We start from the raw sequence: 12,912 nt of genomic DNA, 5'->3' as shown, positions 1-12,912 counted from the left end.
TAATTACTGTATGGCTGACTGCACGGATCAGGTCTCAAACCACACTTTGAGTACTCGAAAATGGGGTTGTTTTAAATGCCACAGCTGTAGTATTTGCCACGGCCTTAATACCGGTGAGCAATTTAATCCCCGCGGGGTGGTAAAACCTAAAAATCAGAAGTAGAATTACATGATGTCATATACAGGATTAAGTGTCCTTGCGGGCTGTGCTATACTGGTAAAACCAATAGAACGTTAAAAACAAGATATATCGAACATAAGAGTAAGATCAGTCGTTCTACAGAAGAAACTGCTCTTATTAAACATTGTAACGATTTCAAACATCCTATCTCTTCACTCAAACTCGTGGGCATTGAACATGTTCAAAAGGCTAAAGCAGGGATAGAAAAGGATAATATATTGTTTCAAATGTAAGCGTAATGGATTTTCACTTCGGATTCAGTACACCCTAGAGCAGGGATGTGCAAACTTTTTCCCCTGCGCCCCCTGACTCTTATCCTCTGATGCTCGCGCCCCCCCCCTCGCTCTGTGTGGCGTTAAATGACGAGTGGGGTCATGAGTCCTGCAGTGTCATTTGATGCTGCGTTGCTAAGGCAATGAGATTGTGACGTTACGTGAACCCGCGGCATTGCCATGGAGATGCTTCCAGATGCCCCCCCCCCCCCCAGAAAAATCTCACGCTCCCCAGTTTCCGCACCCCTGCCCAAGAGAACTTAACAATAATATATCCCTAGGGAGATAATGCCTGATATAACTTGTTTTACATCTTTTTGCCCAGTGATAGATTTCTGGACCAACAACCAAGGTCTTTTTCTGTGGAAATTGGCTTTTTTCATTAAGGATTTATATCCTTTAAAAATAAGGAGTTAATTCTATCATATGTCAGATCTAATTATACTATGATATAGAAAGCCAAAGCTCTTCCTTTATAAAATGCTATATTTTTTTGTTACCATGCACATTTTGAGTCACATGAGTAATAAGGACTGTTGATGTACACTGCTGACTTGCCGTTTCCTTTTCACATGTAAACGCTGAAACTCAAAGCTGCACAGATTGGAATTCGGATGGCGTCTCCTCATAACCTGGATCAGACGGAGCGTGGACGCACTGAACACCAAGGAACAGGGTGCGCATGCGTAGCAACATACAAATGCAGGAGGAACGACCATCAAGAACATACCAGGATGAGTCAAGGGATAGGCGAGAGGCTGCGAGAGACCGTGATGACGTCACACAGACATCGCGTGGCAACGGGGAGACAACAAACCAGGCTCAATAACGTGATGACGACGTCGGACACGCGCCGGAGCATGTGATTACAGGAGAACTTACCATTGGAGGGCAGTTTGCAGCAAGTTGATCCAGCTGAAGAAATGAGGAAGTACAAGGACACAGTGATTCAAGGCAGGTGTTTAACATCACCAACAGAGAGCACCATGGGGGTTTGCAGGGGTATAAAGGACACTTTAGGACACTCAGTTTTCATGCCACTTACCACTTGAAAAGGACCAGTTTTCGGCTAAATAAAAAGAAGAAGAAAATTTGCAGTGCCCCGTGGTCTCCTTTTGTTCCGCATCATGCACACTGAATTACCAACAGGCCATCCCTGAGCACAGGAGCACCGGTATTGATATATTTGAAATTTTTCTTGTATGGAGTGCCGCAGGTATCCTTTATTTCATGTTAACTCCCCAGCAGTACAGCTTAAGCTGTAGGCCATGTCCCCAGTGGCCGCTACAGCGCGCGCGCGCCACACACAGCACAGCCCTCTATGGGGCAGGCCCCAGTGGCAGTGTGTGGAGGCGTGCAAAGCACGATGGCTTGTACGCTGGCAGGCAATTTTGTCTTACCGTGCCGCGAGCAGCAGGCAGCCAATGGAAGGGCAGATATGCCCCGTTATGGTGCCCCCCCCACAGACCGCAGCTTTTATCTGTGCACGCGTCGCCAGGCGCACATCAGTAAATACTGGGACCTTGGGCTAAGGCCCCAGTGCGCACGCAACAGGGTGCCTGGCGGCGCTCGTTACCTGCATCAGCGCGACCTGATGGACGCCAGGCAACTCGAGGCAGGGGCGTGGCCATGAAGTCATGCGGCTGGTTCGCCCTCATTGGCTGAAAACGCCGGCGCGCCAAAACTCTTGTCTTTTGGCCCACGCACAACGCCTACTGGGACCTGCCCCATAGACGGCTGTACCGTGTGTGCGGCGCACGTGCGCAGCCGCGGCCTTAAATAATGCTTTAAAAGACAGCAACATCGTAGAAAACTAGATTACTTCTCTAGTATTGAAAGTTAATTGGGTCCGAAGGCTCTCAGGACTGGTTCAGACATGCAATGCCCAGAACACCTGCTTTCGGACGCCACGGACATTTGGTGGCAGATAGCAAACACGGAATATCCCTGCATGTCAACGGACCACTTTGCCAATTGCAAGAGATAAGAACGGAGAAGGATTTCCTCAATACCTCGACCGTGAACTCTTAGGCCCGGGCCATAGAGGGGTGGGGAGAGCGGATGCGTGCTAACGCTGAGGCTAGCCTGCTTCAGTCAGCGCGATTGCACGGACTTGCAGGCGAGCCAGCGTGCGCGAAGGGAGCCGGGGGGAGGTGGTTGGAGGCAGGGCAGTGACGTCGCTGGGCCAATCGCCCGCGACGCACTGACGTCAATGTCACGGCGCCGTGACGTTGACGCTGCTGTGCTGTGATTGGAGGTTTTCAGCCGACAGCGCGCTGAAAAACAGCTTGGCGCTCGGCTGAAACATCCAACTCGTCAGCACGCGTGCGGACGCTCGCGTGAGCCCCCTCTCAAGGCATCCTCATTGAGGATGCAGGGGCTCAGCGCGGAGCGTCCGCACGCCTCAGCACGGCCTGTCCGTCTATGGACTCGGCCTTAGGCTGCGGTCCCAGTCAGCACTGTGGCACGCGCGCCTGGCGGGGGGAGGCCGGGCGCTATGCGTGCACAGCGCTAACCGCGATCTGCGGTCTTCCAGGGAGGCGTGTGCTGTAGCAGTGACTGGGACCGCAGCCTTAATGCGGCTGCAGAACCTCCCCACGCGCCTGCTCCGCCCACATGCACAGGGATGCCTTAATATTTTCTTGCAAACTGGTGCCTTTAATTCTAGGCGCGCTCCCGTGGGTGAAATAGCCCGATTGCGCTGCCCCTCATTACACACCCGATTCAAAACATTGGCTGCTTCTCCCGCTGGTGCGGTGTCTGTTTCACTGCGGGTTGCAATAACATTGGCTACATGGTTTGTATATTTATTTTGAGTTTTACATATAATTAGAAAGAAGAATCGAAGGGAGGTGACCATCGTCATTTTTATCCTTACTGCAAATGCATTAAAGTATCTGCAATAATAATAAATATAGTAAAAATGAGATTATCCTCATTTCTATTAGTGTAGTAAAGTACTGGATTAGTGATAAAAGTAGAGTAGTATATTATGTTAGATCCTATTACAGTATAAATAAATACTGTAAGATATTCTCACAGGGAGTAGAAACATTGGACCCAATGGAAAGAGACAGGAATGGTGTTGCTGTGAAAAATGCAGCGTGGACAATATCTTCGTTTTAAACAGGATATTTAATAACATTAATACTTCGAGAGGGATGTAAGCAACATTGTCTCAACCAGAATTCAAAAACCGTTGAAGAAAAGCCTTTAAAAAACATGTAAATACTAAAATAAGGAAATCATTTAAAAGTTACACAGAATCTTAATCCGTTTGAATACTGGAAAGATAGAGGAAAACAGATTTCTAAACTGATGTATTGCTGTTGCCAAATGTAATGTCTAGCAACCAGCAAATAACATGCCTTTTTATGCATCACACAATGCATGGGACTGACTTTTTTCATATAATGGTTATTTTATTTTTGTTAATGTGACAAATTTGGCTACAGTGGAATACATTCCTCTTCCAAAATTTCTGCAAGGAAAAGTTACAACTTGGATTTGTCATTGTTATAAATCAGAATTACCCGAGTATGTTTTGATTCAGCAATTTTGCCTGTTACACACCCTAGTCCACATTTAAAGTGGTACTATGCTATAACACCCCTTCAACGTCGGAAGACACCTTTCACCCAAATGGGCTAGCAAGATGAGGTTTATGCCTTAGTACTGCTTAGTCATATGGGCAATTAAGTTGACAGTCACACCTTGCATTGTTACAGCTTGTTCTTGCTGCATCACAAGTGGTTTGTACAGTAACGTGAAACAAAGAGTTGCCAGGATATTTACTAAAACATGTTTGCTGGTACAGGCCAAGGCAGTACTAAACCTGGAGATCAAATCCAATCCAGCGGCTTTATTTCCCACTTCCCACCTGTAAACATAGATGCCGGCACCAGATGGGGCCTAACTCATTCAGTGCCAGACTGTGTTGGTTGCAATTGATTGCAGACCCAACACAGATGGGGCTGGTCTTCCAGTGTCAAGATTTAGAACCTGGATGAAACTCAATATAATACATGAGCAGGATTAATTATACATTAAACAGACATTCAACAATACGTATTGTTCACTATTTCAGCATATGAGATGTGTACAATTAGAATGTCTAAATCTTAGCTGCAGTGTGATATCATCACACAGTGAGGGAAGTCACCCTGAGAGCGGCCACTTCCAGGCCAAACGGGGAAGCAGGCATTTCAAAGTGCACTACATGCCAAGAAAGCACAATACAGCAAACCCAAGAACATATCAAAACTGCAGCATTTTTTCTAGAGTCCATGAGATGCAAAAAATTCTCCAATGTGAACACAAGAGATACAAAATAATCTCCAGAGCAGATCTCCATCTTACATCAGAGACTTGAATTGCACAAAAGCCCCCAAAACATCAGCATGTTCACTTTGAATTAAGGCAAAATACTTTGTAACCAAAGTAGGCAGGGAAGATCCCACAGTCAAATGAACCGGCGTCCACCTGTTATTCCCCACTGGGCACACAATATTCCTGGCATGTCTTTTTTATTTCCACCCTCAGGTTTGTCTTGTGCTTGGTTTCAGTTTTACTTTGTTCTGCATAAAGAGGAGAGATACAAACGCCGAGCTTCTCTTCCCCCCCAAAAATGTTCCTAATCCAGCACCCTCAAGTCTGCAACTGCCACACTATTAGATGGCTTCTTTCTGATCGCTTGTGTCTTGGGTTTGCCAGTAGAAGATCTCCATAACCTTCATCTGTGTCTCCAGTCTCGTCCCCTAGAGTAACAGCAAATGAATAAGAGAACACACATGTATCAAAGACCAGATATAAATACAATAAGAGACGAGAGGAAGAGTATGTACTCTTCAGGCATAAATGTTCTACTAAAGTAAGAAAATAATTAAGCGCAAACTGCTCATAATATAATAAATAGTACACACCAAATGATAAAATATAAATGTACATACAGTACAGTCCCCAAAGGAAGTGCTGCTCTTTAAAGGACCTTCCAAGAAGTTCAAAACGGATTGCAAAGCAACAAAAAGGAGCACAAATTCTCTTGGGATTATAGAAAAAAAAGGAGAATAATGGTGCAGAGTGTTTAAATAAATCACAAAGTGCTAAATAATGACCAATACACTCACACGTGTAGATATTCAAGCCTTTTCAGTAAAATATGGTGCGTGGAACAGACTCAGTACATATGTTTTTGCCCTGTGTGTTCCTATCCAACATATAAAAATATGAGCCTGTGAGGAATCAGAGTCAATAGCAAAATGCGTAGGGAGTAAGACAACAATTAGAGGCAGAAAGAAACACGTGAGGACTCCCATCATGACCGCGGCAGTGACGTCACTGGACCCAGTCAGGAGGTTACAGTACGTAGCCAAACTGAGGACGCCAAAAAAGATCTATGGCAGCGAGCGTCTAACATTACCAAGTGGTTTCCACCTTGGGACATCGTCCGTATGCTGTTCCTGCTTGTTCTTTACGCCTGGATTATAGGATCCGTTTGCGAGTGTTTCTGATCTATTTTTATATATCTGATAAATACATCTTTGCACTATATATGTGTTTCTTTGTCTTTTGAAGACAAACAAGAAGACGTGAGGCTCTTCCACACACCATATTTTACTGAAAAGGCTTGAATTTCATCTACACTTGAGTATTGGTCATTTTTAGCTCCATGTGATTTATTTAAACACTGCACCATTATTTTCCTTTTTTCCCCATTTTTGATTTATATCCCAAGAGAATTTGCGCTCATTTTGTTGCTTTGGGATAAATGTTCTCCTGTAATTATTTTAAGGGTAACTCATTACTACCATCTAATAAAATTCCTTTTCTATGCATAACATTCATAGTACAACAGAGTACAGTTAAATAGGATGTGGTATCATTAATAGGGAAATTAAGAAGCTTGAAGGATGCAACTTATGGTGAATATTTTTAACAGCATGTTAAGACACCAAATCTCACTTCTGAAGCCCAATTGTAACGCCACGTTACTTTGTTAGAATTCTTAATAAGGACTCTCTTGCAGTAAATGTGTTACCCCATAGCCATGGCTATGAAAAATAGGCGCTACATCAGGACACACACACACACACACACAAATATACATACATATTCAGAGGATGTCCTTAATAAATCAGTGTACATTAGTGAATAATACATACACCGTCTTTGTATTTCAACTATGCCACGGGACTACTTCATACACATGCACACACACACAAACTAATGACATACCTATCTTTAAGTTAATGTATCCTTCCCCTCCACTCATCACCAATGTGCTGGCGTTTCTTGTGTTTTCACTGCTCCCTGCTGACGAGGAGGTGTTGATGCAACCTTAAAAAGCAACATTTAAAAAAAAATATCTTTGAATACATGATCATCACGATTATTTAAGTAGGTATATTGCAAAACCTGTTACAGGCATATCACAGGTTTTTGTAATAGTATAATTAGACACTTAACCCAATCCCTAAATTACTGTTACTTAATCCTTTTACTGAGGAATATATGGATATAATAAGTTGCACTAAACATTGATAACTAATGAGAACTGTATACAACAAAGAAATCAGCGCACAGCAACAGGAATACAAAAAGCAAATATAGAAAACAGAGAGACCCTGGAAACGCGTTTCGTGCCTGCATGGCACTTTCTCAAGGTGTTTGTTGTATACTGTACATGTGGTGAGGATTTTTTTGGCTGTCCGTCTAGCCTCTCCCTTCTGGAGTTACGGGAGTATGTGGGTGGGTCCAACTTCTGTGGACTGAACACACGGCTTCCAGTGATCCCCAAAAGGCTCAGACGCTCAAAAATGATAGGTTTGAAGAAGGAACCGCACACTTTCCAGGTAGATGCCGTTAAAAAGTATATGCATATGTACACTAGATGTGCCAAACGATGACTGAGTTAAAGGAGCATTCCGTGGGGGAAGACTATTCTATATAAAGACCAAGCATGTGCTTCTTGCTTAGAGAACGTGACAAGGTAAAGGCGATTAAATAAGGCGCTAAACACAAAGAGTGATCACTAGTCTTAAAGTGACATACAAAATGCAAAGTGCCAATAATAATGCAATATGAAGTTGTAACTCCCTGCTCAAACTCTCTGGTAGGGCCTGTCTTCACTGGTCCCAAAACGTAGGAAAATATTCTCACAATCCAGGGGGAACATATGCCTAGAGAGCAGATATATTCTTTTGCTGTTGAACGAATGAGAACTGCAGATTAGAAAATGTGGAAGACAAAGAAAACAAGACTCCGTACCTGGGACAGATGCAAAGAATTTGACAGCATCCCGGTGAGCATGGAAACAGACCTGAGCATACTTCATTGAGCAGTATGGGCCCGCCCTGGACACATGATGCAGGGGGCTTTGCTCTTTGCCAGTGCTTTTTTTGCCCTTTCCAACTACTTCTGCAAGGAAAATAGAGCCTGGTTATCCTAGGTGTTAGGCAGCGGCCACGGTGACCGCCCGCTCCTGCGCGTCACATCACCCGCGTTCTATCGGGAGCGTTTTGTGGCCAGGCTAGATACGATGGGGAGGTGTGTCTGGGGGCGGGGGCGTGACCTGGCCATCGTGCCGTGGAATCAAATCTAACCGATTCCCCTCGCACGCGCGGTCTATGACTGCAATCATTGCCTTAATCACGTTGCGTGCGCATGCCTCTGCGCCGTCTCCCCGAACATGGCCGCAGCCTTATATATTTGGGAGACATTTTTGTTAAAATGGTCCCTGTTAGGACAAGTGAACTGCTGTCAGTGACATGATTAAATGAGGGATTGGTAGCTTTCTACAAAAAAACAAATAAGTATATATTTATTTTTTCAATGTTTATACTTTTAATATTTCTAAGGTAAATAAATGTTTTGAAGGGTTCTTACAACCTTATTTTGGCGAGGATTTATTTAATCCTCAAATCTATAGTAAACGGCATTTGTCCTTTGTTTGACTAATAATGGCATAATCATTACTTTACAAACCACTAAAACCATAAGCAGAGGATATGCATGAATTTAGGGTACATTAAGAAAAGGAATCTCTAATGAAGTCAATTACACTGTTAGTTACACAATTAGATTGTTACACAATTAGATTGTAAGCTCCTCAGAGCAGGGACTCCTCTTCCTTAATGTTATTTTTATGTCTGAAGCACTTATTCCCATGACCTGTTATTTATATTATTTGTTATTTATATGATATGTATTACTACTGTGAAGCGCTATGTACATTTATGGCGCTATATAAATAAAGACATACAATACAATACACTGTTAAAAAAAAACAATAACTTTTTTTATTTTATTTTGCCCACTAGGTGGCAGTGTATGTCCGTGTGTGTGGTTTGCCTTTAGGCTCCAAAAATTATAATCATATAGGAAGAAAAAAACAAAAAACAAAAAAACAAACAAAAAAAACAACCCAATCTATAAGCGTGGCCTTAGGCTTCGCATACAATACAAGTACAGTTTTCAGAAGGACATTTTTAGGGGGAAAAAAAACCAGCACTATATGCGGCCAATATGGTATTTTGGATTTATAAACACTTAGCATTTTTTTTTAAATTTCTTTAAAAAAAAAAAAAAAAATGTTTTCTAGTGTCAATCAAGTGGCACACTGGGTTTGTCAATAAAAAAAGTAGTACTCTGAACCCTTTAGTACCATTACACATCAACCACTGCATAAAAATAAAGGGTGTGGTGGGAGTCGAGTGCAGTTGAAGAACTTTAAGTCAGAAACATGGAAATCTTTTTCATCAACTGTAACAGTGAAGATGTGAATGCCTCAAAGTACATGTTCCTCTATCAAGCATTCTCAAGGTGGTGCAGCAAGACGCATCACTAGCTGCAAACATCCCCAGGGCCAGTGTGGCTGCGAGGACTCTTTCTTTGGAGCAATGGTCTTATTACTGGAAACTTACCGCTGGACAATGGGATGGAGATTATTATTCCGCTGGCTGTGCCAACCCACAGACGGTCACAGAACACTGACAAGGCAGAGACTTGTGCCATGGACAAACCCAAGCTGCTGGAGCCTGGAATAAATAATAAACACTGTTCTACATACAAAGGAATGAGACATTACCAATAAAAGTAAAGATGAAAAGCTCAATGCATTTATACAGCACAAAGTCTATGGCCATTTAAAATGGCGGACACTGAGCAAGTCCATTTTTCTCAATGAATCCAAGACGACACAAAAATAAAAATATTGTAAGCTCTTTAGTCAGACACTTGCTATTATTAGCAATAATATCAAATTACTCCATATATGTTGGTACCAAGGCCATGTGATTACTATTGTAGTGAATGCATGGCCCACTGCTGCACTCACCCAGCATTCTCTGAATGAAGGGTTCCAGTTCCACTTCTTGTAAGAGTTGTCCAGTTTGGGCGTGGAGGAGACGTAGAATGGAATCCAGACGAACAGACACCCACACACCTTCCCCGGCAGCTGCCATGTGCCGCACCTGGCTTTCTGGGCGAGTCGTTGCTTCGAACCATTTCTGAGAGGCAGCAGGAAGAACATGTAAGCACCAGACTGTGTTGTACACATTTAAGCGAGTGATCTATTACACAAATCTGCTTGGAGGCTTGTGGTCACAGCAGGGGCTTGCAGGATATGAAAAGGTGGATTTGTGTATAACAGAAGCCGAATGGTAGAACTGTGCCATTCCTTGTGTGCTTTTACTGCCCCCTTCTGTGAACATGGCACACGTTAAAAAAAAAAAAAAAAAGTATAACTTGAAAGATTTTGTAAGACCAGCTTCCAAAATATAGAATGTAATTCATTGGAAGCTTAAAGCACAACTCTTTCAGGAACTCTGAAAGAAAAACTATATGCAACAAAGCGCTCATCTACAGTACATCCCAGTCAAAAAGGGGCTATTACAGTACACAGTACTCACTGATATGCATGTGTTTATATATCAGTGAGCAGTGTTTGGCCCTGGCCTTGCCTTCTCGGTACTTACTTTGATTTTGGCAGTCCGAGGTTCGACTATATATATTCTGTTCCTGTACCCACACCACACTTCACTGTGAACAGCCACAGAACAGCGAATGGATTGCTGAGGTCTTCCCAGGTCCATGACTTTGGAGTTCTCTAGATCCCATTTCCTATCTGGTCAGAAGCACCGTTTTTAATCACCGACAAGGGAAATATTTCTGACACAATTTAAAAATGTCGAGATGTTGAACTTACCAGCATTCCGACTGAATATTGCAAGCGTCCCATCTCCCAAAGTAGCAATAACGCGGTCTCTGGAATGTCTGTGGTGGATTAAAACAAGGCTGTAATAAATGGTCAAGCTAAGAAAGAAATCAAACTATTACTGCATGTAATGCGTGATGCTCCATCCCATCAGTTTAACGTAGGACTGTATGTAATGTAAACTAGAAATATTATACTTAAACTCTTGCCTCAAGAGTTAATTGCTGATCGACCTTCTGGTATAGGCATAACATGCCAGAGATCCTTTTTTTTGTGTGTCAGAAATCACGTGTTAAAAAATTGGCATCCTTTAGCCAGGAGTGTTTGACTTCAACAAGCTCTGGCTTTTTTTCTTTGCCATTAGGATAGCGAGAAAAGATCATGTTCTGGGAAAGATCTATTTACACAGCAGCTGGCTTTATAACCTCCTCCCCCCTTCCCTTATTTAGCCGGAAATAATTTTAGCCCATATTATTAGGCACATTAAAGTTCTGGTTAGCCTGGCATATTCGTGTTAAGATGTTATTAGTGTACAGTAAGTATTAGGCTGGCATGTTAGGGCAAGGGTCAGGCTGAACAGATTATTTTATTTATCCAGCTTCTGGTTAAATAAAGCTGAAATGCCTTATGTACCAGGCTCGCCGGGTAAATTGCCACTACCCACGTTTTGGTAAACTTGCCAACAGCATGGCTAACTTCTTTAGTTCAAACAAATTGTTCCCTGAGGAGTAGAACGATTGCAATGAACCACGGACGTATGGTACTTTGTCTTTTCAGAGCTATAAGGCCATGCAGCGCTTTGCATATGCAAGCCTTGCAGACGCCTAAACCACTGATAAGGGCAAAAGCTTCTATTAAGTTCCAAAATGGAAACAGAATCTACAGTAGATTTGTGGTTTTCAACTTTCTCTACTACTTCTCCTACTACTTTACAAATACATTGCACTATTACGCAAAATAAAGTTACAACCTCCCATATCATACCGTACATAAAACATCCATCACAGAATAATTTTGGTTAAAAATTATTTTCTTTAAGATAAATGTGGGACACTGTGATATAAAGATCGTTGATGACTAAAGTCCCATACTGTCTAGTTACATCAATATAGTAAACCGCCAATCAGCCTGACCCCCTTCTCACTCATATGAATAAAGGTAAAGTGACTCTTACGTAATACTATGGATCGCATCTTTTAGCTGAGTCTTCTGTAAGCAATTCCTCCAACTCGACACCGCAGAATGAATAAATAAACTAAAGAAAAGAACAAACATGAATTATGCTATTTATTCAGTACAGAGATTATGAGCATGATTAAATTAGAATGAGCAAAATGCCACTCATTGAAATATTAACTTTGATGTGCCTCAATCCTTTATGAAACGTTGCAAGTCTTATCCATTGCCTCCTTTTAGAAGTACTAATGCGCTCTAAACACAGCTGTGTATAGAATACTATATATACAAAAAATATATTGTTAGTTTAATTTCACTGTACAGTAATCTTGCCTTCTATAGCAACCATCAAAAATATACTGTAATTTGTATACACCAAAATATAATTTCTTCTCAATGCAAGTGCAGTATTTAGATACAATATTCAGTGTGATTTTTGAACAAACATTTTAACAGACATTTATGAATAGGGGCCAATGAAATGTAAAAAAAAAAATAATAAAAATAAATAAATAAATAAAAAAAAAAAGAAGGGGGTCGGGGGGAAGTTAAATCAGCACAACCTATCCCATTGCACAGAGCAAATAGCCACTTGCAGAATGGTCTCCTCACAGCTTTTCTATACGGACAAAAAAAAACAAAACAGAAGATCGGAAGCATTGACTTTTGTTACAGTACATTTACAGGCGATGGAGCCCCTCTTACACCAAGAACTATCTTCCTTCTCTCCGAGAACCTGCCTTTCTTCTGGCAAACATTTTAAGAAGGGGGCCCATTCTTCTGAGAATTTGCTTTCTGAGACATCCCCATTGAATGTCAAATTTATTTTGGCAAAGTCTCTTCATTTGACAATCTCTCCCTGTAATATAGTATGTTGGGTGGGATACCCGAGGGATTGTAAGATCACGCCAGGTATCAGAGGACAGCGGATGCTGCAACGAGGCACAAAATCCAAGCACTCCGTTTGAGGGTCTGGTTTTAGAAAGTGATCTAGTCAAGATGTGTGTTGGGAATCAGCGGGGTGAAACAGTTATATCTTTAATATAACCAAGATATTTCATTTTTAGGAA

General features: G+C 42.1%; 1 protein-coding gene across 1 annotated transcript in view; it reads right to left on the bottom strand.

Moving 5' to 3' along the window:
* Positions 1–3,569: 3,569 nt before the first annotated feature.
* The window catches only part of LOC142497474 (C-Jun-amino-terminal kinase-interacting protein 4-like), a 66,473-nt gene continuing 57,130 nt past the window's right edge, over positions 3,570–12,912 (bottom strand). Inside the window, exons 20-27 of the mRNA XM_075605302.1 lie at positions 11,841–11,921; positions 10,658–10,725; positions 10,428–10,576; positions 9,788–9,959; positions 9,375–9,488; positions 7,720–7,869; positions 6,688–6,789; positions 3,570–5,210 (exon numbers count right to left, since the gene is read on the bottom strand). Of these exons, the coding sequence (XP_075461417.1) occupies positions 5,101–5,210; positions 6,688–6,789; positions 7,720–7,869; positions 9,375–9,488; positions 9,788–9,959; positions 10,428–10,576; positions 10,658–10,725; positions 11,841–11,921 (946 nt within the window). The 3' untranslated portion in view covers positions 3,570–5,100. The remainder of the gene's footprint in view (positions 5,211–6,687; positions 6,790–7,719; positions 7,870–9,374; positions 9,489–9,787; positions 9,960–10,427; positions 10,577–10,657; positions 10,726–11,840; positions 11,922–12,912) is intronic.

This window comes from Ascaphus truei, chromosome 6, assembly GCF_040206685.1.
Source record: "Ascaphus truei isolate aAscTru1 chromosome 6, aAscTru1.hap1, whole genome shotgun sequence".
Lineage (NCBI taxonomy): Eukaryota > Metazoa > Chordata > Amphibia > Anura > Ascaphidae > Ascaphus > Ascaphus truei.
This window is presented reverse-complemented; position numbering and strand designations above follow the sequence as displayed.